Source organism: Ursus americanus, chromosome 23 (genome assembly GCF_024610735.1).
Source record: "Ursus americanus isolate L20-20 chromosome 23, mUrsAme1.1.p, whole genome shotgun sequence".
Classification (NCBI taxonomy): Eukaryota; Metazoa; Chordata; class Mammalia; order Carnivora; family Ursidae; genus Ursus; species Ursus americanus.
In genome coordinates this window covers 998101-1023182 of record NC_142149.1, presented here as the reverse complement: position 1 = coordinate 1023182, position 25082 = coordinate 998101, and the positions used below count along the sequence as shown (strand labels likewise).

Sequence of the window (25082 nt, the reverse complement as noted above, 5' to 3'; positions counted from 1 at the left end):
CACCCAGGCGCCCCTGAAATAACCCTTTTTATCCCAAGTGTATTTGTTGCTCTGAGACCCTTTCAGTGTTGGCACATTTCCAGAACGTGCCAGAATGGCAGCCCTTCCCACAGGGTGACAGTATCCAGGTGGGAACGGCCTGTGTCTGTACACCCATCCATCCACTGGGGGACACCTCCTGGCCATCGTGAGCAGTGCCGCTGTGAACACTGAAGCACGCCCGTGTGAGCCCCGGTGCGTAATTCTTCGGGGTATATACCTAGGAGTGGAATTGGCTCGTGGTAATTGTGTGCTGAACTTTCTGAGGAATAGGGAGGGGTCCCGGTCCGTTTCTGGGCTCAACACGTCCCTTTAGAAGCCTAGAGGTGGGCCTGACCACCCCCCCAGCCCCCGGCTCTCTGGCTGCAGGGTCCAGCTCTCCCTGCTCATTCCCACCCATTGGGCCAGAACTCACACCTCGCCGCACCCCATGGATCCACTGGTGTCCCCATCACCCCTTGGCTCTCAGGGTTCAGATGCTCAGGGGACCTCCCTCCCCGACTTCCTCCGATCTCCCTTTGCCCAAACCAACGTGACGGTCAGTCTCCTGTTCAGCTTGGCGAGTTGTGCACACGGTAGCCTAGGTGTTGCTGTGAAGGTGTCTCGGTGGTGAGACTCATCCTTATGACCACCTGACTCCAAGTCAAGGTGACGCTCAGTAATGTGGGGAGGCCTCCTCAAGTGAGCGGAGACCCTGGACAACAATCCCAAGGCTTTTCTGAGGAGTAAGGAATTCAGGCAGGAAGTAGCAGTGCAGGGGCCCCAGGCTCGCCCTGGCTGATCTGAAGGGCCCAGTGGTAGCTCGTATGCCTGTCCTACTAGTTCTGCTCCTCTGGTGAGCGCCCACCCCAGCCCTCCAGGAGCCGGGCGCTGTCCCCGTGTCTGAGGGCTGCAGGGAGCAGAGGGGCACCCCCCCGACTCCCAGGAGGTGGCAGGCCCGTGCTGGCCCCCACGGCAGCTGTCAGAGGAGGGAAGAAAGGGTGACTGGAGGCCAGAGCTCAGGTGGGGTTTAATTGTGAGCAGGCCCTGCGGCCTTCACCAGCTTGGTGTAAAAACGGACACAGTACTCGACGCCGACCGTTACAGAAAACTCCAGAATTCAAGCAGCAACGTGAATCATGTTTCTTGAAAAACGAATACAGACGAACACAGAACGGGTGCCCCGCACGCCCTGGGCTGCTCCTTTCCACAGGCCCCTGCATCATGGGGGCCCCAGGGCTGGGGCTCCTGCGCCGCCGGCCTTCACAGGGTGGACGAGGCCCTGGCGTCTCCCCAGCGACGCAATAAATAGGAGAATCGAACACAGGACTGAGGAACAGACCCACGCGGCACACCAGGCCCCCGGGCCGACCCTTCACAGACCGGGGCGGGTCTCCGAGTCGGCGGCGGCGGCGCACGGGCACGGGTCCCACCGGCAGGACCCCCCTGGCCGCGGGGCGGCTAGCCCTCCCGCACGCTGACGCGCGGCTCGGCCAGGGAGCCGTGGATGATGCTGACGATGGAGTCCAGGCCGCTGCCCTCCAGCAGCGTGCGGTGGTCCCCCTCGATCACGTGCACGGACACCTTGCCGTCGCACACCTGCGACAGGCTGTAGTCGGCGCCCAGGCCCTCGCCGTACACGCTGCTGGTCTTGGCGCGCAGCAGCGTCACGTTGCCGTGGTAGGTGGCCCGCGGCGCGTACTCCTCGGCCGCGCGCAGCTTGTAGTAGAAGGAGCGCGCGGCGAAGCTCAGCTCTCGGCGGTCCAGACCTGTGTGGCTGCGCTTGATCAGGTCCACGGCGGCCGCCACACGCTCCTCCAGGCCCCCAAGGGGCAGCAGCGCCTCCAGCACCTGCGGGACGGGGCGCAGGACGGGGCTCTGAGCAGCGCGACCACGGGGTCGGACAGGGCCGAGCACGCTCGGGCTGCAGGGCGCCCCCCGCCCGGCCACCGGCTCCCCGCACCTACCCTGTCGTGCTCCATGTCTATGAACTGCTGCAGGAAGAAGCACATAGCCTCGGCCTCAGCTTCGGCCTCGCAGCCCCGGGTCATCTTGGCGCGGTAGCTCTGTGAAGGGAGAAGGGGCTGCTGCAGCTGCGGACTGCACCGGGACCCTGGGGCTGGGGGTGGGAGCCCGCTGTCGCTACCGGGGCCCTCACCTGCGTGTAGGCCAGCACGTAGGTGTGCGAGCCGTCGAACAGGAAGAGGCTGTTGTGTGTGGGGGCCGGGCTCTGCTGCGTCTGCAGCTGGAAGCACATCTCGAAGGCCACGCAGGCCCCGTACGAGTAGCCGGCAATGCGGTAGGGCCCCTCAGGCTGCACCTGCCGGATGCACTCGATGTAGTAGGCGGCCAGGCTCTGGATGCTGTCCAGGGGTGCAGCTGTGGGGCAGAAGGAGGCTCAGCGCAGGCAGGACACACACACCACCCTGCCTTACTGGGGGGAGGGAGGACGGGTCTCACCTCGGGTACACTGCAAGCCATAGGTGGGGATGCTGAGCTTGGCGGCCAGGCTGTGGAACACGGTGACGGAGCCTTCGATGGGATGCACCAGGAACAGCGGCCGCTCCGAGCTCTGTACCGAGTTGAGCCGTGTCAAGGTCGGGCCCTCGGGGTTCACCAGCAGGGTGCTCAGGTTCAGCTGGGCCTGCTGACTGGTGGAGCTGTTGTCCTTGGGCGTGGGGGCTCCCAGCTCTGTAAGGAGGGGCAGATGCCAGGGAGGGCCAGGGCCACACAAGGTGCTCCACGCGCACACACCCACCCCTGACTTGGGCTGCTGGTGGCCAGGGCCTGAGGCCCCAGTAAGGGCTCACAGGAAGGGGCCCGATGGACAAGCCCTGACCTGGGAGGGCGGCTTAGGCTGCTTGCAAGCCTGCAGCACAGAGAAGCACCCGTGCTGCTCCAGGGATAGAGCAGCTGGGGCCAGGGTGGCCCAGGGACCCCCCCCCCCTTTTCTCCAAGTCTTCCCTCATAGCCACATACCGTCAGCTGTGCTGGCCTTCGAGGAAAGCTCCTGCAACTTGCGAAGCGTGAGCTGCCGGATGTCCCGCATGGACAGCACCAGGTCGTGCTCACGCTCCAGCATCTGGCGCACCTCCACGCCCATGAGCGAGTCCAGGCCCAGGTCCGCCAGTGTGCTGTCCAGGTTCACGGTGGCCAAGTCTCGGATGCCTAGGGACAGGTACTTGGTTGGCAGTTCAAGAGAGGGGGAGGGGAAGGGCCCTGGGTGAGTGCAGACACCTCGGTGGCTAGTCCCCTTCCCATACCACCATCACCGTGGTTATGGCACGTGGCCCCCACCCAAACCACCGGCGCCTGTGCCCTCCTGGAGCAAAAAGGCACGGCTTCTCTTCCAGCCAGGGAAGCTGCAGCTAGTGGGAATTGAGGGTGCGCCAGTGTGGGGGTGGTGGGCTCTCTCACCTAGGATGTGGGCCACCGCCTTCATGAGGTCCTGGTGGGTGCTGCCGTCGCCCTGGGCAGTGGCCTTCTTCTCAGCCAGCACAAAACTGCTCAAGACGGGGTGGGGCTGGTTCAGGAAGAGGTCCAGCACCTCCAAGCAGGAGGTGATTCGCTGAGGCAGGGTCCCGCCAATGACCGTGTCGTTGGAGCCCATTGTCTCCAGGACGACACCCACATCGCCGATGGCGCCCCACTGCACGGCGAGGCCTACAAGAGTACAAGGGCCAGTGGGCCAGGGGTGAGGGGGGGCGCCCGTCGGGGCAGCAGCAGGTGGGGGTGACCGGGCGAGGAAAGAGCTGGCTCACCTGGGAGGCCGTCATGCCGGCGCTTCTCACACACGCGCTCCATCGTGGAGTTGGCGAAGCCGTAGTTGGCCTGGCCAGCGTTGCCGCGCCCACAGCTCACGGAGGAGAAGGCCACGAAGTAGTCCAGCTCGGGGCATGCTGCCCGGGTCACCCTGTGGGTGCTCGAGTCACACCCTGCCGGCTGGCCCAGCCCACCGCCAACGCGCCCAGGAGCCCCCGCCTGCCGAACTGCCTCCACTTCCCTGAACCCCCAGCTCAGGCCTGTTGCCTGGTCCCTGAGTGGCAGAGGGAACTCTGCGTTGGGGTGCACGCAGGCCAAGAGAGACAGCTGCTCCCAGCACGCGCCAGGTCAGAGCCAGGCCGTGCTGGGGGCCTCACCTGTCCAAGTTCACGGTACCACTGGCCTTGGGCTTGCTGACATCCTGGAAAAACTCGGGGGTTTGGTTCTCCAGCATGGCGTCTCTCAGGACCTGGGGGTGAGGGGTGCTTAGCACCTGCCCTGACCTGACGGCTTTGGAGGGCTCAGCCTAGGAGGGCCTTCCCTGGGGGGCCTGCTCTGGACCCTTCCGAATCACACTCACCATGGCCAGGTTGAAAACACCTCCCACAGGCCCCAGCTGCGTGGCCTCCGCGATGAGGCTCTGGGCCCCATCTAGCGAGCTGGCGTTGCTGGTGGACACCAGGACCTGCACGCCCTGGCGCCTCCACTCACGGACTTGCTTGGCCTGGTAGCCTGTGGGCCACAGGGCAGGGCGGTCAGGCCAACTGGGCTTCTAGCCCTGAGAGCACACGTGGGCCGAGCTGACCAGGTGTCCCCCCACCCCCACCCCATCCCGGCCCTCAGGCCCACTTACCTGTGCGGATCCCAGAGCGAGAGGTCAGCACGAGTTTCTGGGCCCCTCGCAGCACAAGCCACTGGGCCAGCTCAAGGCCGAACCCGCCCAGGCCCCCAGTGATGACATAGCTCTTGTGGGCTGGGCAGAAAGTCTTGGACGCAGCCGTCATCAGCAGGGGCCTGGTCACCTGCGGCACGGCCTCTTGCTCCTCGAGCACCTGCAGCCCAAGCAGCACCCCCGCTCAGGCACTGCCCTCGGGGGCCGGAGCCGGGGGTGCCGGGGGCCCTGCGCTCACCTGCACGACCACTTTGCCGATGTGCTTCCCTTGGGCCATGTAGCGGAACGCGTCCTCCACCTGGTGCTTGGGGAACGTGGTGCACTTGAGCGGCTGCACCACGCCGTCCCGGATGCCCGCCTGCAGCAGGCCCGCCACCTCCCGCCACTCGCTGCTGGCCTCGTCGAAGAGCGAGTCCAGCAGAATCCCGTGGAAGGCCACGTTTTTCAGGAAGATGGCCATGCCTGGGTGGACAGGGGAGAGGGCTCAGCATGCATGGCCCCCAGCTAACCCTGTGGACCTCGCCCCACCAGGGGCCTCCTGTCGCCCGCCTGCCCACGGCCCAGCTCACCCAGCTGGTGGTTGTTGGAAAGGTCGAATTTGCCGATTTCCAGGAATCGGCCGTGCTGGGCCAGGCACCGCACGCTGGCCTGCAGCTTCTCTTCCGCCAGAGAGTTCAGAACCAGGTCGACACCTTGGGGGGGCGGTGGGGGAAAGACAGGTCCTCCTCGTCACAACACTGGTCTGGGTCCAGAGGACTGGACCTTGTCCCCGCCCAGGCCGGGTGAGGAACAGGAGAGGAGGAGGATGGGAGCACGGGGGACAGCGACGGATGGGTGTGCCGGGGACGCCGCCGGGGGTCCGTGGGCCGCTCACCCTTCCCGGCCGTGTGCCGCAGCACGTGTTGTTCAAAGGACGTGTCCCGGGAGTTGGCAAAGCTGGCATCGCTCAGCTGGGGGAACCTGGCCTGGAGGTACGCCCGCTTTTCGGCTGACCCTGGCAGGGAGAGGCACGTTGCTGAGCCACGCAGTGGGGCTAGGCCGACAGCCCTGGGCTCCCAGGAGGGCCGGTGGGCTTACCCACGGTGGTGAAGACGCGGCAGCCCAGGCTCAGGGCGATGGCGATGGCGGCCTGGCCCACGCCGCCCGAGCCCGAGTGGATGAGCACCGTCTCCCCGCGCCGCACGCGTCCCCGCACCACGAGCGAGTAGTAGGCGGTAGTATAGACCACAGGCACGGACGCCGCCTCCTCCAGGGTCCTGCGGGCGCAGCGTAAGAGCTCAGCTCTGGCCAGAGCCTCGGCCGTGGCCACGTGGGGCGCCGGGCTCATGGTCCCACCAACTCACCAGCTAGACGGCACATCCCACAGGAAATCCTGGGACAGCACGACGGAGGTGGCCAGGCCTTCAGCGGGCACCAGCCCCATCACGCGCTTGCCACTGGCGTCCCGGCCAGAGAACTCCATGCCCAACATACATTCCCGGGCGGCCCATTTCCCTGGGGGTAGATGGTGGCGGTGAGCCCCACATGTCCCCGGAGGCGCCCAGTGTGCAAGCTCAGGCCCGAGGAGCCTCCAGGGCCCTGAATGCTGTGGGTCAAGGAATCCTCTTCCCAGTCCCTGGCCTGGAGCGTTTGCTCTGGCTGTCCCTGTAGGGGACAGTCCGTACCTGGGATGGCATCAGGGGACAGCTTGCCCGTGGCCAGCATGATGTCTCGGAAGTTGAGAGAGGCATAGTTGACGGTGCAGAGGTAGACGCCGGGCTCAGTGGGCTGGACGTGACGCAGAGGGGAGCAGACCCAGCGGATAGAGGACAGGTCCCCCCGGGTGAGGACGTTGACGAAGGCATGCTCGGTCTGCTCCTCTGGCAGGCCTGACCGCAACAGGGAGTGCGGCTGTCACAGGGGCTTCCCAGCCAGGGCCCCCAGCCCCATCACCCTCAGCCCACCCAGCCATAACGCAGGAGCTGGTGGGGGTCCGGGAGGCATCTTGGGGGGCTCACCACGCTCCAGTGGGAAATGGCGGAAGGCCCCCCAGGACCCGTCCCGGTAGACATTCATCACGAGGTCCCCCTGTAACACTTTCTGCAACTCTGAGGAGCTCGGGTCCATCTTGGGGACAGGGGACGTGCTGCTGAGGTTGGATACCAGGATGCATCTGCGGGCGGCCAAATAGGTGAGGGGGAGCTGGAGGAGGGGGAGAGGGCAGGGGGAGGGAGGGAGAGAGAGGGCAGGGGGAGGAGACCGGGAAGAAGGGGAGGGGGAGAGAGAGGGGTAGAGGGGCCTGCAGCTCTGGCTGAGCTCTGTGGCTGTCTCTCACCGAATCCGGTGCCCGCCAGGCTCCCGTCGGAGACAGTTCACCATGCCCACGACGCCCGAGGTGGCGCAGCTGACAGCCGTCAGCCACACGGGTCGGGACGAGTTGTCGGCCATGACGTTCTGCAGGACGAGGGAAGGGCTGGCGTCTGGGCAGGTCCCCAGGCCCGTGGGCATGGTGCTGGGGGGCCGGGCAGAGACTGACCTTCAGGGAGTCCACCCATCGGAAGCTGGTGTCCTCCACGGGCAGGAAGACGGGGCTGTCCCGCGGGGCCGGCCGGCGCAGCAGGAAGAGCGCCGAGCCGTAGAAGGAGCGCTTCAGGGCCGCCAGGTGCAGGGACGCTGCGGCGAACAGACCCTCCCACTCATCCTGCGGGGCGGGGCGGGGCGGGGTCCGTGCTCAGCCAGCCTCCGGCCCCGCCCCCTGCGACGCTGCGGCGAACAGACCCTCCCACTCATCCTACGTGGGCGGGGCCCGTGCTCAGCCAGCCTCCGGCCCCGCCCCCCGGCCCCGCCCCCTGCGACGCTGCGGCGAACAGACCCTCCCACTCATCCTACGTGGGCGGGGCCCGTGCTCAGCCAGCCCCCGGCCCCGCCCCCCGCACCTGACTCAGGAGGCTCTGCGGGCCTCGCTGCTCCGGGCAGGTGAGGAAGGCCACCGTCTCTCCCAGGGGGTGTCCTCGGAGCAGGACGTGCAGCAGCAGGAAGCCGCCCTCCTTGAGAGCGGCCGCCATGTTGCCGAGGGCCGTGGCTGGGTCACGGAGGGGGGCCACGGCACAGTTGCACACCAGCAGGTCGGCCGCGCCCAGGCTGCTGGGGGCGGGGTCTGCAGGGTCCCACTGGCCCTGGGCCATGCCGTATTCCTGTAGCTTGGCCTGGGCAGCCTCCAGCGCCTGCGGGTGGCGGTCCGTGGCCGTGTAGTCCAGCTGCAGCATGGGCTGCGTGTTGAGCAGCGCCGGAACGCGGGAATACAGGCGGCCATCACCAGCCAGCACCTGGAGGCGGGAGAGCTTCCGGGATCAGCTGCCCCCCAGGCAGGCATCCGGATCCCAGCTGGCGGACACCTGCCAGAAAGGCCCGCCTGCCCACCCTGCTGAGGAGACCGCCAGCTAGTGTCCTCCCCGCCGCGCCCACCGTCCAGCAGGGCGGAACGGTCAACGACATGAGGGCGGGCTCGGCACAGCTGCTGACCCGGCCCTGGCGTCCCTTACGTCCGAGCCTGGATCTGGGTGCCCACACCCACCTCTACAATGTACATCCTGGGGCTGGTCAGGTTCTCCAGGGCGGTGTCCACGCAGGCCTTGAGTGCCGGGGAATCGAGCAGGCCGCTGAGCAGAGGGTCGTCGTGCAGCAGGGGCCTCTGCTGGGCCAGCAGCTGGTCCAGCTCCAGCTGCAGGCTCCCGTTGAGCTGGAGCTGGCAGGCGGCTGCCAGTAGCTGAGGCAGGCCTTGCTGTGGGGGCTCCCGGGGGACCTGGGCCCCATCCAGCCCAGGTACCACCATCTTCAGCCCCTGCTGGGCCACCTTGGTCTGCAGTGCCTGTGCCAGCCCTGGGGAGGTGAGAGATGGGCACTAGGGAGGAGTCTCACCTGGGCCAATGTGCCCTAAGCCCCCCATACAGCAGGTGTCTGCTGAGAGCAGGGGTCCGTCAGCAACCAGAACGCACGTGACCCTGTCCTCCCAGGGCCCACTGTCTGGCCCTGGCCCTGGATAAGCAAACAGATGGGAGGGACAGAGCAGGCAGGCTGGTCCTCTAGGACTAGGAGCTAGCCCACCAGGTGGGTATCATCAAGGCATGAGCTCCACAGAGAGCAGGCTGCCTGTGGAGCGTTGGGCTCAGTGTCCTGACATCCCCAGCTGCACTCCAGTCCCCCGCTGATCATCCCCCACCCATCAGCATGGGTGCAAGCCCTCATGGGGCGGGGGGGGGGAGGGGAAGGGGTGCAGTCTGCCGGGCCAGGTCCCCGTGGCATCACACCCAAGTGGCTGGCCAGGGATGCAGCTAAGAAGGACCAAATCTGTCCTTGTGCCCTAGGCTGCCCCTGAAGACCGGGAGCCTCTCCAGGAGACAAGACTTGGCTTCCTGTGAAGCGAGAGCTTGTCAGGCTGGAGCGGGTCCCAGCGAGGGGCTGCGTGGGAAGCTGAGAAACTCCCTTTTGCCAGAGGCATCCAACGGAGGCTGGAGCACAGAGGCAGGGACTGGGCCTCACCCCTGCACAGCTGCAGCTCCTCCTGCAAGGCTGCGTTTCCAGCCAGGAGCCCCCCCTCCACGTGGGGGGTGAAGCAGAACTTCTCCAGGCTGGGGGCAAGCTGCTCCTGCTGCCGCCTCGGGGCCACGGAGGCGTGCAGGCCCGAGATGAGGACGCCACCGGCCGCTGTGCTGTTCAGACAGCTGCTCACCACCACATCAGCCACTGTGGGGAAGAGCTGGGTGAGCGTGGGCCGCGGTGGCCCAGGGACGCAGGCGTGGGGGGCCTGGGACACGGGGCTACCTTGGGCCTGGCCCTTGAGTGAGTACACCTTCTGCCGGTGAGTGGCGGGATCGATGTGGATGGAGGTGATGCGGGTGGGCAGACGCAGGGTGCGCTGGACGATGCCCAGGATGGACATCTGCAGCATGGTGTCCAGGAAGGTCACCCAGTTGTCCTTCCACAACAGTTGGCCTGTGTTGCCTGTGGCAGAGGGGCCGTCAGTGTGGCTGGGCTGGGTCTCTCGCGCGCATGGCACCCTCTCCTCTACACGCCTCGACCTGGGAGCCCCCGGTGGCCCGTCACACCCAGTACAGCCCTCCGTCCACAGGATTTGGGCGGCGAGGGAGTCACACGGCACCTGGATGGGATCCTGGGCAGCTGGTCAGGCCCAGTGTGGCCTAAAGGGAGGCGGCCCCAAGGCTCGTTCCCCAAGCATCAAGGGAGGACGTGGCGCCCTACCTTCAAGGTTGGTCTCCAGAATGCCCTGGAAGTACGGGCCATAATCATAGCCACGTAGCCGCAGCTCCTTGTACACATCCCCCTGGGACAGGCGGAACGTGGCTGTGGGGTCCGTGGGGTCTGCGGGGTCCGGGCCATCCCCGCGGTCGAAGAGCTTGGGATCAGGGTCCTCCCACTGGTACACCTTCCCTATGGGTGGGGGGCACAAGAGCCTGAGGTGCGTAGAGTGGAGCCGGCAGCCAAGGGTGCACTCAGAGGCCAACCCCCACCAGAGAGCCTGTGGCCTGGCCGGACACCCTCTGCTCACCGCTCACGATCAGGTTGCCGTTCTGAGACACCTCAAAGGTGCGGGAAGCCTCCAGGAGCCGAACTTCCAGGGCCACAGTCCCTGTGGACAGCAAGGCCAGACATGAGCATCAGGGGCGGCGGTCAGCATTCCCACCCTGACCCCGGCAGCTACCCCGTCTCACCGGACTTGGGCAAGATGGTGGCCTGGTGCAGCGTCACATCCTCAAACACCACAGGCACGTCTTCCATGTTCTGGCTCAAGGCACGCGCCAGCACCTTCCAGGCCAGGCACAGGTAGCCAGTGGCGGGGAAGAGGACGCGGCCATCGATGCAGTGGTCCACCAGGTAGTGGTCAGGGGACTCGGGGCTGGTGTCTGTGTGGGCTGGACCTTAGTGCCAGTGCCCAGGAGGGAGAAGGCAGGCCCCGCCGGCCCCCTTGCCCCACCCCGACCCTCCCCGCAGCCCCTGCTCACCGATGTTGTAGACGGTGGCTGTGGAGGAGCCGCTGGAGCCGCTGGGGAAGTCCCCAGCGGCAGGCACGTCCCACACCTGACTGTGGTCCCACTTGATGTGGGGCGAGATGAGAGGAGTCCCCCGGGGCACCGGGAACTCCACGGGTGGAAACAGGCCATTGGGGTTGGCATCGATGCTGGGGGGTGAGGGAAAGGTGTGATGTGCACGCCTGGCGCCGGGGGCCTTGCCCAGGACTACCCTGTCCCACCCACGGCCAACCGCCTCCCACCAGACCCCAGAGAGCATCAGGACGGGGTGGGGGGCCATAGCAAGGGAGCCTGGGGTGGCCCAGCACCCTCCAGCCCACTTCCTGGGGACGACCTCAAGGCCACCGAGGGGCCCTAGTAACACGCTTTGCTGTCAGGGAGAAGCTCCGTGTGGACACCCCCCCCCCGCTGCCCGGGAACCTGGCCCCCTCCCCAGCGGCCCAGCAGGGGCAGCCGACCCACCCCAGCAGGTGCAGCCTGCCCACGTTCCTGAGGAAGAACTCCAGGTTGTCCCTGTGGTCCCTCTTCATCAGGGGGATGATGGCGCAGCTGGCCTTGAGGCCTCTCTTCAGGACGGCCTGGTGAGGCAGACGGGCTTGGCCTTCCTCACTGGCTCCCACCTCCCCCCAGGCCCAGACCCTCGGCTTCTCTGGGCCGATGCACCAAGACCCCCGTCCCTCCCGGAACCGCCAGCCTTCCTCGCCCCCGGCCCCAGCTGGTGTGCACCTGCAGCAGGGCATGGGGGGCTATCTCCAGCACCACGGCGTGCTCGGGCACGTGACACAGCGCCTCCTGGAACAGCACGGGGCTCACGAGGTTGTTGACGCTGTATTCCGCCGAGCACATGCGGGCCAGGCTGCCCTTCCACTGGGCTTCAGGGATGGAGGTGCTGAGCCAGCGCGCCGAGCGGGGCTTCGGCTCCCGGATCACCTGCGCATGAGCCGCGGTCAGCGGTCAGCGGGCGGGGCCTTGGCTCCCACTGCCCCGCCTCCAGGAGCCCCCGTGGGGCGGCCAGCCCACCTTCTTGAGCGCCCGCAGCAGCGTGGGTGCGATGGACTCCATGAAGTAGGAGTGGAAGGCCATGCCGCCCGTCCGCACCTCCTTGGCAAACACACCCTCCTGCTTCAGCTGCTCCATAAATGCAGCCATCTCAGCCTAAGGACAGAGGTGTCAGGGCTGGACGAGTGCTTGGCTCCCCACGCAGAGCTCCCCCTGGGGACGGGGAAGGGACTTGGGGACAAGCCTTGCCTCCCAGGGCCCACCTGAGGTCCTGAGATGGTCACCGTGTCCTCGGAGTTGTGGCACGCGGGCACAATGCCAGGGGGACAGCGCTGTTTACACTCCTCCCAGGACAAGCCTGTGGGCAGGGATGGCCTCAGGGGGCGGGCTGCGGGGAGCCAGGGCCCCCACCCCAGGGGAAGGCACTGCCCAGGGCAGGCCCTAATGACGGGGTGCAGTAATGACAGCCGCGGAGTGGGGCCTTTATGGGGCACTTTCGCTCCCGCTGCGTTTGATCTTGAGGCAAGGTGTCCTCCCTGTTGTCCCACAGGCGGGGAGCTGAGTCCTGGACACCCGACAGGCCACCGAGGGCCTCGGCCCCTCCCCTGCCAGCCCCTCAATGTGGTGGCTCCCTGAGGTGTCCCTCCTGCCCAGCCCTGCCTGCCCAAGGCACGAGCAGGTGCCAGTGGAAGGGACCCACAGCGAGTCACTGATGCCGACTTTATCAAAAGCGCTCTGGTTTCTTGTGTAGAGGTGGGGGGGGGACTCTCGTCCCCACGTGGCTTCAGACCAGCTCGAGGCAACGGCGCGTGCTGATGCCCGCCGGCGAGCGTGCTGGGCACCGTGTGACCATAAGGAACGCAGGGACAGCACCCCCACCCCAGAGATCTCGAGGCCAGGGGGAGAAGCGGGGTGGGGGAGCACAGGGGACACCCACCCACGGCCGCCATGGCCCCTGGCGGGATGTTGGCCTCCTTGATGCACTGGCCCCTCCAGTAGGCGGTGAGGACGGCCTCCTCCTGAGAAAGGCAGCCGTCTGCGTAGCCGCAGGCCACCTCCCCCAGGGAGTGCCCGATGATGCCGTCGGGCCGCAGGTCCATGGAGGTCAGCAGGTCTATGAGGGCGATCTGGGGGGGGGGGAACGCGACATGTCACGCCAGTCTGGCCACCCGCACTGTCACAGCAGCCCCATCCTGCCCACTGGCCCCCAGACCCCAAGGGCACACCTGGATGGCGGTGAGGCACACGAACGAGTGGATGAGGTCGTCGAAGGTGGTCTCGTCTGCGCTCAGCAGCAGCTTGGATACCTGCAGACCCAAGGGCTTCACGGCCTCGTCGGAGCGCAGGATGGAGTCTCGGAAGCTGTCCAGGCGCATGAGGCTCGACCCCATCCCGCGCCACTGTGTGCCCATCCCTGTCCCAAGGAGAGGTGTCAGGGGTGGTGGCCGTCAGCCCCAGCCACCCGCTCCAGCCACCTGCTCGCCCTCCAGGGAGGGCCCGGGGAGCAGCGTGCTCACCAGAGCAGATGAACCAGAGTGGACGCCGTCCGTTGGGCGGCTGCTGAACCTCCTGCAGCTCCAGACTGCTGTCCTCGGCTCCCAGCACCGTGTAGCCCCGGAACGGCATGGCGCTGGGGGGGCTGGCCGCAATGTCATTGAGCATGCTCACGAAGGCCGCGTCCCGGCCGTGCTGGTGGCCCTGTTCCAGCAGGCACCGCACGGCCTCTGGGGTGCGCCCGCTGGCCTGCAGCAGACGGGGCAGGGTGACGTGCGGGGTGGACGGCGAGGGTGGCTGCAAATTGGGCCTGAGGATGACGTGCACATTGGAGCCGCCGAAGCCAAAGGAATTGATACCCACGTTGCCTCCACGGACGGGCAGGGGCCGGTCCACCACCTGCAGCCGCCCTTCCCGAAGGGCAGGGATCTCAGGGTTCGGGCTGTGGAAGTGTAGGTTGGGGGCCCAGACCCCGTTTTCCAGGGACAGCAGCACCTGTGGGTGGCTCGCAGTTGGTGGGGCAGCTGGCCCTGGACTCCCTGCATTGCTGCGTGGGGTCGGGCCTACCTGTCCCCCAACCTTACCCCTCCACAGTGCAGGGACCCAATGACCTCACCACAAGCCCTTTCCCCTCTCTGGGCTTCATGCCTCCACCTGGGGCCCTAAGGCGCCCCCCAGATGGATGGGCTGTGGGCCTGGACACAGAGGCCCCCTCAGCCAGGGCTCCCTCCAGGTCCCAGTTCTTGCAGAAACTGTAAGCAGGTTACTACGTCAGCCCGAAGGAGCTTAGAGCACCAGGAAGCCCCCACCGCACCCAGAAGCTGCCAGTGCGTGGTCTTCCCACAGGCCACCCAGCCCCCTCCTCTGGCTGAGTGACCCACAGGGAGCAAAGGTGGACACTGATCATAGGCTTGTGCCCTGCTGTCCGGTCCTCGGTGGCTGGCACCCTGCGGAACCCTCCCTTTCCGGGCAGGCAGGATGGCTCCAGACCTGCCCACCTACCTTGGCCAGCGCCGCGAGCCCCGAGGCGGGCTCTGGGTGCCCCATGTTCGACTTCGTGGACCCGATCAGCAAGGGGTCCCGGCGGGTGGTGCAAAGGGCTCGGTCAATGCCGTTCAGCTCCTGGGGGTCGCCGACCTGTGCAGGACAAGAGGAGAATCAGGACCCTGCCCCGGTGCCTCTCGGCGTGGGGCATGGGGCGTGGGGCGTGGGCGGGGCTCTCACCTTGGTGCCCGTACCATGGGCTTCGATATACTCGAGGGACTCTGGGGCCAGCCCAGCTGGCTCATACAGGGAGCGGATGAGCTGCTCCTGTGCCTCCCCGGAGGGGAAGGTCACACCTGTGGGAGGAGCCAGGCCTCAGCCCAACCAATGACCGCCCGTAGCAGCCCGGCCCGGGCCCCTCCGGCCCCGGCCGGCACCCACCTTGCTCCTTGCAGCCATCGGTGTTGATGCCGGCGTTCAGGATGGTGGCGTACACGCGCCGGGCCAGGGACTTCTTGGTCAGCAGCATGACCACCACGGCCTCCGAGCGGCAGTAACCGTTCCCTGCGTGCAGGGGGCACCTCAGGCCCAGGGGCTCTGCTGATCCGAGCCCCTGGGGCCAGGAGCTCCGGCGCCACCCCCTGCCCCCCCCCCCCCGGCCCTCTGCTGGCTCACCAGATTCATCGAAGGACTTGCAGCTGCCCTCGGGGCTCAGCATGCCCAGCTTCAGGAACTGCACAGAGGTGTTGGGTTTCAGCAGGATGTTGATACCGCCCACGATGGCGCAGGGGCACTCCCCGTGGCGGATGGCCTGGTAGGCGTTCTGCAGAGCCACCAGGCTGGAGGAGCAGGCCGTGTCCAGAGCGACGCTGGGCCCTGGAGCAAGAGCACAGCGTGGGTGCCCTCCCTGGGAGCCCGCGGCACAGACACCTTGCCCCAGGCAGCCTTCCTGGGGGAACCAGAGGCCCAGAGGGGCTGGCTGGGTACCCACCTTTAAAATCAAAGAAGAAGGAAATACGGTTGGCCATCATGGCACGCTGGCAGCCCACCATGCTGTAGCCCAATAGAGTCTCCGGGTCTCGACTAAGGGCCTCTGAGGCCTCAGAGCCGCTCACGCCCACCCAGACACCGGTGTGTGTCCCTCGGAGTGACGCTGGGTTGATGCCTGCAAGAAGCAACCGTGAGACCTGGCAGCCGGGCCTGCTGCCCAGCTCTGGGGGTAAGTCCTCCCCTCTCAGCCTGACTCTGGAGGGGCCTGAGCAGGGCAGCCAGCCCAGGTAGGGCTGAGGACAGATAACTGGGTCACAAGGAACCTGGGGCCCAGGAGACAGGTGGGGCTCCAGGCTCTGGGTCAGGCAGAGGCCAGAGAAAGCTGGAGGTGAGGACAGAAGGCAGCATTGTCCCCGGATACTCCCCTGGCCCCTGGTGTCACCAGTAGGGTCTGGCAAGCCCCAGTGACCAATGAGCACCCAAGCACCAAGGGCAGCCTACCCTAGGACAGCCTAAGATAAGGAAACAGAGAGAGACAAAGGCTGAGTGTCCAGGCCGGGAAAGGAGGGAGGGATCCTGGCCAGCCCCGGGGAGCAGCGTCCAAGGTCTCTGCTGGCCCTTCACTCCAGGGCACTGTGTGCCTGCGACACTGTTCAGTGCAGGCCCCAGGGGCTGGCTAGCTGTGGGGCAAGAGAGCTGGAAGGCCCGGACTGCCTGCCTGCCTGCGGCGTGACCGGTTGGCCCCCAGGGTCCCCCCAGGGCCGGGCTCCCCGTCACCTGCCTGCTGAGGCCCCACACCCACATGGCAGGACTTCTTGGCCCCTGGGGCATAGGTCTGGGTCTGCCCCGTGACAAGGCACAGCTGTCTCCAGCCACTTGTACAGGGCCAGACACAGCCTGGAAGAGGGGAGAGTGGAGAGCACTAGTCCTGGGGGCTGGTCCCCCCCTCCTGCTCTGCCTGGCACTCCACCCTTGCCCCAATACCAGCTGTACTTTGGGGGGAGGAAACTGGGGCGTCAGGGCATGCCAGGGACACCTGTGTGTGCAGTTGTGAAACCTTGACCTGCTCCCGGGCCCACGCCTCCCGCACCTCCATGAGCCCACGGGCCCTGGACCAGGGTCCAGGAGAGACAGCCACAGAGCCTTGCGTTGCCTCCTTGGTAATTTTTGTGTCTTCAGACTTATGCTTTTAGAAGTGAAAAGCGGCAATGTTGTCATGATTTCTGGAGAGGTGGGAACCTCAGGGACACGGGCCCCCAGCCCCAAGGCGGCCGTAGTCGGCCAGCAGCCTCATGAGCACCCACCTCCGTCCAAGATGGCCTCGTAGGTGACCTCCAGCAGCAAGCGTAGCTGGGGGTCCATGGTGTGAGCCTGCTTTGGGTGGACCCCGAAGAAGGACGCGTCGAACTTGGATAGGTCCTTCAGCTTGCCGGACCGCCTGGGCAGGCCGTAGAGTCCTGCAGACATAGGCAAGTGGAGGGCTGTGGGCCCCGAGTGACCGGCGGCAAAGTCCCTGCTGGGATGGGGAGCCATGGGCTGCCCAGGAGGATGGGGCAGGGGCTAGTGCTGCTGGGTCTGGGGTACCACTTGGGCGACACCAGCCCTGCTTCTGAGAAGGGGCCCCCCTGGGCAGCCGTGTGGGAGGCGGCCCGGGAGCAGAGCACAGCGGGGACAGTGCCTGTTCCTCCTGCCCAGCACCGCCCTAGCCGGAGACCCTCGCCTGTGCTACCGCTGCCGGCTGCTGAGGCCGGCCAGAATCTACCGCGCTGACTCACATCCCGTAAATCAGGTAGAGCCGCTCTGCAGAAGAGCCTACTGGGCGGGAGGGAGTCAAACCAGCTTCCCGAGAGCCTGGCTGCTTATCTGGCAGTAGCCGGATGGGCTCTGCGGGACAGGCTGGCGGGTGGTGGGGCTGGGGGTGCCTGCCCACCGGGACTCACCCGGGATCTGCTCCCCCAGCAGATCACCTAGCTCGGCCGTAACACGGGCAGACGCACGCCCAGGGTTGGCCCTCAGCCTCCCGTGGGCCCTCAGTCCCCAGCCTCGCCTTGATGACCAGTGGCTCTGCCGTTGGGACTGGGGCTCAGGCTGGAGCTGGTCTGCTCTGGGCAGCCAGGAGGCCGCATCCAGAGCAAGAACAGGAGATGGCCGCCCTGTGCGGGAGGGGAGCGCGAGGGCCACCCACTCACCTGCCTTCCACCTCCTGTCATCGTCTGTCACCATGTCTACACCGCCGATGAGATTGGCCCAGAACTCCTGCAGATTGTCCGACTCGGGCAGCTTCCCGGACATGCCAGCAATCACCACCTCCTCCATGGCTGGTCTGTGCAGGGAGGGCAGTGTGGGGGCCTGACGCTGTCGGCACTGGTGGCCGCACCACCAGCGTGCAGCCTCCCACCCTCCCCGGGCTTCCTGACCCCACAGCACCACCTATGGGTTTGCGAGCAGTGAGACCAAGATCTAGCTGGCCGGCCCAGACAGAAGCCCAGGGTGTATGGGGTGGGGGTCCATGCTGGTCCAGCCGGGCCTTGTCACTGGGAAGGCCGGGGCCTCTGGCCTTTGGCACTGACCTGTCACATGTGGGGCCCCGGCCTAGGTGACCACACCATAGCCCTGCTGCCCTGTGTCTGCCCCCCAAGTCGGTGGGCTCGGCAACCTGCTGTGGGGAGAGGGCCTCACGGAGGGTGGCAGGCCGGGCCACCCCAGAAGGGCCGAACCCTTCCCGGGACAGGGCCACTCGGCCATCAGTCTGTGAAGAGCTGACCCAGGGAATCAAGCAAGCAAAAAAGAAAGGGTGCCAAAGTTTAAGGGGAAAAAATGAGACTGGGGGGAACACCGGCCCACACTGACCAGTGGGCCCTGCACCCCATATCCCAGCTTGCTTTCCATGCTGGGGACAGGGGCCCAGGGCCACTCAGGGCAGCCCATGAACTGCCAGGGCTTGGGAGGGACATGGTGGGGGTCCCAAGTGCAAAGCCCCTGAAGGGTTCTGGGGAAAAGATGGCCTCCACCACACGGTGGACCCAGCCCGCCAGTCTGACCATCCAAGCAGGGTCCAACCTGGAGAACCATTCTTGGTTAGGGGCCAGGCAAGTGCAGCCCACCTCCGCACACCTGTACAGCTGAGGTCTCAGGACTACCTGCCCACCTCTGCACAGCCTGCCTGACCACCCAGACCCAGGTCTCCCGAGGCCCCCACTGCAGAGAAAGCCCCGGCCCCCCTGAGGAAGGGCGCTCCTGGGCAGGCCCTGGAGGGGGCAAGGCCACGGTTGGTCTGGCAACTTCCGCCAAGGCCCCAGGGCCTCGTGGCGCTCAGGACCGGTGGACGCGCCACCCTCCGGCCGTCCGGGTCTCTCCGAGCAAGGGCGCCCGAGCGGAGAGCCGCGTCTTCCTCGCGTGGCCCGGCATGCCTGAGTCCCTGCCGCGAGGGAGCCCCCACCCCCAGCGCTGAATAAAGAGCCCTTTGGCGGCCCAAGAGGCACCAGCTCGGGGGAGGCTGCTGCCTCCAGAGAGCGCCCGCTGTTCTCCCCTACTTGCTATTCACGCCGAGTCCCGCGCGGCCCGGGCAGGGGCTGGAGACCCCGCGGCGCCGGCCTCGCCCCGCCGCCCGCCCTCCAGAGCTTCGGGGCTCCGCGCGGCGCCCACTTGACCGGAGCCGGTTCCCCCCCCGCCCCGCCGCCGGGCCTCGGCCCCCCGGCACCGGGGCTGGGGGATGCCGCAGGCGAAGGGGCTGGGCGGTGCGGTCCGCGTGGCCCAGCCCGCGACCAAAATGGCTGTTCGCGGCGCGCCCGGCGTCCGTCCCTCGCGTCGCCCACCTGCCCCGCCCGGCCCCGGGCGCAGCGCCGCCGGCCCTCCAGCGCCGGACTCCGGCGCCCAGCGCACCCAGACCGGGGGCCTCGGAGCCCGCCGCCCGACGGGCTGACCCCTCCCCGCGGGAGCGCCCCGAGACCAGAGGGTGCGGGCCGGCGGCGCCCCGACGCCGGGCCGTCCTCCGCCCCCCAAGGTCCCCCGGCACCCGGTCCCCGCCGGGCCGCTCATACCTGGTCTGGGCGCAGGCGGCGGAGCGGGCGGCGGGGAGCGAGGATGGAGCGCGGTGGCGGAGAGGAGGCCGGGCCGCTGCCGTCTCTCTGGCTCCCTCTAGGCCGGCGCCGACTCTATTTAACCGCGGCCGTCCCCGCGCGGACACGCCACATGGGCTGACAGCTTGGCTGCGCCGCCCAGGCCAATGAGCGTCGGGGCTGCGCCCCGGGACCCGGCGCGCCGCCGCCGGTGGGGTGATGCCGCGCGCCGCCGAGCCGCCGGGACCCCGCGCGGGGGCGCGCAGGCCTGGGGAGCCCGGCGCTCGGGGGGCGCGGGGAGGGGCGCCTCAGCACCCCCGCCCCCGGCTTCCGTGCCCCGCCCCCGCGGGCCCGTGGCGAGGAACCTTCGGAGGCGCACGCGCACGCGCCGGGTACTGAGCCCGCGGCCGTCCCCCGCCCCTTCCCGGGCCCGTCCCCCCACACCCTCGAGCCGCGGGGCCACGTGTGCGCGCTGCGCGGGTGAAGATGGACGGGGATGTGCTTGAGCGCCACTCTGGGACCACTCTGGGGGTACACCGGGGGCCCACCGGATCCCCGGGAGCACCGACGGACCGGCCCGCGTTCTGGGGTCTCGGAGCCGGGTCGGGGTGGGGGAGGGGGCGGGGCTCGCACGCCACGGCGGCCAATCGGGGGCCGGGGGCGTGCGCACCGGCCCAATGGCGGTGCGCGAGTGGGCGTTGCTAGGCGATAGGGTGATGGGCCGGGCGGCGCGGCGGTCGTTGACCCCTGCCGAGGGCGCCCCGGGCGGGGTCACTGCCGGTCACCGCAGCGCTGCGCGGCCAGGCCTCCCCAATCTTGTGGGCCGGCGCGCGCGCCCCACGGCTCCCGGAGACCGTGGGCGGGGCGAGGCCCGGACACCGCTTGGCGTGGTTTGAACAAAGGCGCCCCCCCTGGGCAGAGGCACTCGCGCGCGCACGTGGCCACTTGCACCCACGGGCGCGCACACGCCCGGCTGAGCCTCCAGCCCTGCGTCTCCGCGCATGCTCCTGCTCACATGGTTACCGAACTTACAAAAAGACCTAGGCTTCCAGACCAAAAGGAGACAGACCGCCGGTCTAGGGGTCAGCTGAGAGTCCAGGAAGGCCGCCCTCCCTCCCTAGCGGCCATGCCCTACAGGACCCAGGCCGCCATATGGGCCCCCAAGCAGACCCTTTGTGAGGCCAGAGGAGTCCCTGGCGGTCCCCAGGACGGCCAGTGCCCTGCTTCCTCTCCACCGCCTCATTGTCTTGAAATCAAACCCTGCACTCCTCGCTGTGCTCCACGGCAACCCCTCCCGCTTTGCTTTTAGGAGCTCAGGGACCGTGTGGAGCAGGACACTGGCCAGGGACGCTCAGGGACTGCACAGAGCGGGACTGGCTCCGTGACACCAGACGCCAAAACTTCACTTGGCTGCATGCCTCTGCACGCACCACAGTACTCACCAGCCCCGTTAGGTCCCAGTGGCCACTCCATGCCCCAATGCTCCCATCTTTCCCTTGGCATCCTGTCTCTGGGGGCATCTAACTCCTGACAGTGGAAAAAAGGGCAGGCCGAGAAAAGGTGGGAGAGGGCCCTAGGGTCCAACAGCTGAATTAATGTTCTGAACAACCTTCCCATGGGTTTTTCTCTCTCTTCCAATTTAAGAAGTTTTCAGATACCTTGCACCCTGGGCCAGCAGTCACTGGACCATGCTGCGTACACTCTCAACTTTTGGTGACTTAAATTATCCCAGGCTCACTTCTTGCTGGTCAGTGGGGCTGTGCTCACTGCAGCCTGCCAGGGGCCCAGGCAATGGGAGCCAGTCTGGGATGGAGGGCCTGGGTTTGCACCATAGAGGGAGGGCTTGGAGGCTCACTCATGGGTTCTGAAATACCTCTTTGGAAAGTGACTGCTCAGGTTTTCAGCTTAAGGAAGTCACACAGTCACGCCCCACTTCTAAGGGCACACACCAGAAACAGCAGAGCACCGGGACCCCTGCCACCCCTCGGCAAAGCTGCCTCCGGGTTGCTGCTTCCTGGCACAGCGGGAATGGCCCACTGTTGCCTCCGCAGCTCCTGCAAGCACAGTGTGCCCAGGGTGAGTGCTTAGCCTGTGGAAGGATGTCCCCCAGGCCCGTGGGCCATCACATGGAGCTCAAGGCTGCACAGGATGGGACAGGAGCCATTGCAAAGCACAGGGACCTGGTCTGTGACCTCTTGGCCCTGCATCAGGCAGATGCACAGACCAGCCACACCGCCACTACTGTTTGTGGTCTCTCCCACGACGTGCGTCTGCACGCGCCCCTGCACCTGTGAGCCAGGCAGGGAGAGGACACTGTGCACATTTTACGTGAGGGCCAGTGGAAGCCACAAAGGCTGCAAGATGTGTGCAGGTCACCCTCCCCCAGCAGGTCACCCTCCCCAGCAGGTCACCCTCCCCAGCAGGTCACCCTCCCCCAGCAGGTCACCCTCCCCAGCACCCTCCCGTCTTCCTGGAGAAGCCATGTGCCCGGTTCCATGAGAGCCGGCTGCCCAGAAAGGGAAGCCTCAGGTTGCAGAGGGCCCGGGCTGCCTGAGGGCACAACCACGCTCTGCCTAGGCTGGGCACAGGCTGTCTCCGTTTCGGAGCGCTGCTACAGGCCAGGAGCGCCCTGGCTCTGCCAACCCGCTGTGGACACCAGGGGAGCAACGGGCTGAGGGCTCTGGAGCAGCACATGCCCTGGCCTCTCCCACACTGGCCCTCCCAAGACGGGAGATTGTGATCTGGAATGTGAAGTTCACTGCAGAGCAAATCCGCAAGTGTCAAGGACGTGTGGTTAGGGTTTGTGGGATGTGCTTCGGGTGGGGAAGTGTGGGAGTGGTTCTGTGGTACTTGGAAGGGTATCAGGTGCCTGGCCCCAGACATCTAGCTGTCAGAAATGTCTCACGACTGTCCTACTCGGGGGGCGGATGTGGAAGGCTCCAGACTGACCCGCTGGGTTGGTCTCATGGGACTAACGAGGACTGGAAGTGCCACCCCCACTCCACCAGCTCCCTGACGTGAGCAGGCAAGCAGGCATGGCGGAGCCCGGGGAGGCCGCCTCTGGTCTGGCCGTCGGCTCACCCGGAACCCCAGTTCTCACTTCTTCCAGGAGGTCCCCTCACATGTGCAGCACTCTGGGTGGGCATTCTGCTCTCCTGTCCCCCACCACCCTCACCAGGCCGTGCTGCCTGTGGACTCCCCCCACCCCAGCCCATGGAGGCCCTCCTGGCTTCCTTTCCCATGTCCCTGGAGCACTGATGCCCTTTCCCAGCAGGACGGAAGCAACTCCAGGGCCAAGCGAGAGCCCAGGAGGCACGGGATTTAATGGCTCTGGGGGAGTCAGTGGGGGCCCCTGACACACTGTGTGCCAGCACCCCCCCCCCCACGAAAGCACCAATACGGGAGGGCAGGGGAGGGTGTGGGAAAAGGAAGGCCCAAGAAGTCAGTCCTTCAAATTGTAGTTTCGGATCTTGGGGGGCCGCTGGCAGCCTTTAGTTTTTGCAGGTGGAGCCCTGGAGGGTCTGGCGGGCTTGGCCTTTGCGTGCGCTTCCACCTTCAACCCTTGGATGGCAAAGGCTGTCCGTGTCCTCGCGGTGCTCCTGTCCGGGTGTCTGAGGCTGTCGGGTACTGGACGTGCCATGAACTCTACTGGAGAACGGCAAGAGAAAGGCCTGTCACAGCAGGAAGGGACAGGAAGAGGCAGGAGGGGGCAGGAGGGGGCAGGAGGCCCAGGCTCCCCGTGTACAAGCTAAGCGGCTGTGCCTCTTGCCCGCAGGACCCAGAAACCCCACGCCCTGGCTGCCATTCCGGAGCCTGTCAGGCCAGAGGTCCTCCCCCACGGGGGTCAGGCCAGAGGTCCCCCCGGGGGGGAAGTGCTTGATGGCAGTGGCTGTGCCTTGGGGGCCTGGCACAGGAGGTCTCTGGGACACATGCTCTCCAGATGTGCTCCAGGGCCTGGGCCTGTCCTTCCACTGGGCACTCTGGACATTTGGGCCCCAAAACGCCATCTCCTGCCTGACCATTTCGTAATGGGTCCCCTGGGGGCACTGAGGTTAATGGTTGACCCAGGGCAGGTGTCAGGGACTTCCCCAGATGTCAACCACCCTCCACCTGCTGCCGTGCTCTCCAGGCACCCCAGCTGCCCAGCAGCCCTGACGCGTGTCCAGGCATAGGCCAAGGACCCAGGAGCCTAGACCGCATGCCACATGCATAGGCCGACACTCAGGGCAGCGTCTCTGAACTAGGGCATGGTAAAAGACTTTCGGGTTCCAAGCTTTTCTCTATTTCCCAAGTTTTTAGAACTAGGAATGTATTTCTTCTGTAAAAAACAAAACAAAACAAAAAAGATGGTATTAAGAAGCAGCTGTAAGATGCAAGGTGAGAGTGGCTCTCCCTTGTGGGCTGGCCTAGCAGGTAGGGCTGGGGTCTCTAGAGCCCCAGGAGGGTCCACCCTGGATGGGATGCTGCCCCAGAGTCCAGACGGGGGAAGGTGGGGCCTGGCACCAGCACCTCACACACGGGAGGCACACGGGTGACGCGTCTCCGAGCCGACCACCCAGGGCCTGGCCAGCACAGGGCGGTGTGCAGCACAGGTGGGGGGACACCGCATGGCAGGGACCCACCCAGGCGAGGCCCGAGGACAGGCCAAAGGGGCAGGAAAAGGCCTGTGCTTTAGAAAGCACACACAGGGGACGCACACTGTGGGCTTGCTGGCAGCGTCCCCGTGCTGGGAGCTGGAGGTCCGCCATGCATACCCGGGTCCCTGGCCCTCACGTTGGGCCTCTTCTGTCCTCTCGAGCACCTGGAACTGCTCCGTTCCCTGCAGCCTCCTTGGGGTCACATACGCCTCCTGTGCCCTGGGACCCAATCCTGGGGCCAGGCCCTGCTCTCCTCTGACTGCCCAGGCTCCAGGCACCGGGATCCTGGAGTGGGGCGAGGTTGCTCCCCGGATGTCCCCGTTCCTCTCTGCTTCCCGAGGCCATGGCTGCGTCTCCCTCAGGAAGGAAAGGCCTTTGGTTCTCTAACCGCAGACCCGTTCCTCCTCCGCACACACGCTCTCCGGGCTCGTCTCTGGAAGTGGACCCTCAGGCCCTGACTTCCATTCAGCCCCATCCTGGTAGCAGACAGTATCTAGGCCCATCCTCTGCTTGGCGTAGTTTCCTTCTGGAAGGCAGTGGCTCATGGGGGGGGGGGGCAGGGTTGGGACCCTGAGCCGACAACGTGAGGGACTGGCCCTCTCAGGGATTCCATGGGCCTGGCCTGAGTTCACCCTCACAATCCACTGCCGCTGGGGTTGGGGGGTGGGGGCAGGAAGGAGGAAGAGCCCAGGCCCCGAGGCCCTGTGCTTGGGGGGCCGTGCTCCCCGTGGCGGTGGGAGCAGGGCCTCTGAGGAGGACAGCAGTGCCAGCTGTGTGGTCTCGGGGGCTTCTGTCCCCCCCCCTTCCACAGAGCCCTCCCTGAGGTAGCCGGCTGCTCCAGGGCAGGGGCTGTCCCGGCTCAGGCATGAAGCTGGACGGGTCAGGCCTGTTTGCTGTCCTCCCCCTGCTCCCCCTCCCCCCGCACACGCCCTGTGACCGTGATGTGTCTCTTCCCTGGTTAACCTGAGATGTGCCCTCGGTGCTCAGACCAGTGCTGGTTGGTAGCCGTGCGACCTCCACCACTCTGCCCTTCCCGGTCCCCGTCTGACTCGTTCTGCGGACCCAGCCTGGGGCTGCTCTCTCTGCACTGGGTTCCGGTGAGGCTTCAGGAGAAGCACTGGGGCACACGACTTGCCTCCTGTGCGCTGCTGGTCCTGCTCCGCGGTGCCCGAGGCCAGGCAGCTGTGAGCCTGGGGGCGGGACCCTGTCTGTCTCAGGGGCT

General features: G+C 66.6%; 2 protein-coding genes across 8 annotated transcripts in view; both read right to left on the bottom strand.

The window, feature by feature from the left end:
* Positions 1-1137: 1137 nt before the first annotated feature.
* On the bottom strand, positions 1138-19340 carry FASN (fatty acid synthase). Its single transcript, XM_045774959.2, has 42 exons — positions 19206-19340; positions 17355-17488; positions 16470-16622; positions 15167-15340; positions 14851-15051; positions 14617-14739; positions 14416-14531; positions 14194-14328; positions 13215-13686; positions 12924-13111; positions 12635-12824; positions 11961-12055; positions 11719-11853; positions 11425-11628; positions 11161-11276; positions 10672-10847; positions 10381-10572; positions 10218-10298; positions 9911-10099; positions 9473-9652; positions 9191-9394; positions 8226-8530; positions 7588-7977; positions 7188-7352; positions 6987-7105; positions 6670-6824; positions 6337-6540; positions 6016-6166; positions 5750-5928; positions 5547-5666; positions 5242-5364; positions 4911-5134; positions 4634-4832; positions 4361-4512; positions 4158-4249; positions 3780-3931; positions 3436-3681; positions 2998-3186; positions 2479-2709; positions 2177-2397; positions 1986-2084; positions 1138-1869 (listed from the first exon to the last, which is right to left on the bottom strand). Exons 2-42 carry the CDS (start codon positions 17479-17481, stop codon positions 1480-1482), a joined length of 7557 nt encoding a protein of 2518 aa, XP_045630915.2. The 5' UTR covers positions 17482-17488; positions 19206-19340; the 3' UTR covers positions 1138-1479.
* A 3188-nt stretch (positions 19341-22528) lies between these two features.
* Positions 22529-25082, bottom strand: part of CCDC57 (coiled-coil domain containing 57) — a 100132-nt gene continuing 97578 nt past the window's right edge. For all 7 annotated transcript variants that reach the window (XM_045775038.2, XM_045775039.2, XM_087853972.1 and 4 more), the window contains one exon: positions 22529-22871. In XM_045775038.2, coding sequence (XP_045630994.2) covers positions 22666-22871 — 206 coding nt within the window. In that variant the 3' untranslated portion in view covers positions 22529-22665. The remainder of the gene's footprint in view (positions 22872-25082) is intronic.

Bases quoted from the DNA above. Each gene is read 5' to 3' on its own strand.
- FASN (XM_045774959.2), bottom strand. From the start codon at position 17,481: ATGGAGGAGGTGGTGATTGCTGGCATGTCCGGGAAGCTGCCCGAGTCG. The intron at 13,687-14,193 runs GTAGGTGGGCAG...AGCCACCCACAG, and splicing joins GGCTCGCGGCGCTGGCCAAG to GTGCTGCTGTCCCTGGAAAA. The intron at 11,854-11,960 runs GTGGGCCCTGGG...CTCTGTCCTTAG, and splicing joins TGACCATCTCAGGACCTCAG to GCTGAGATGGCTGCATTTAT.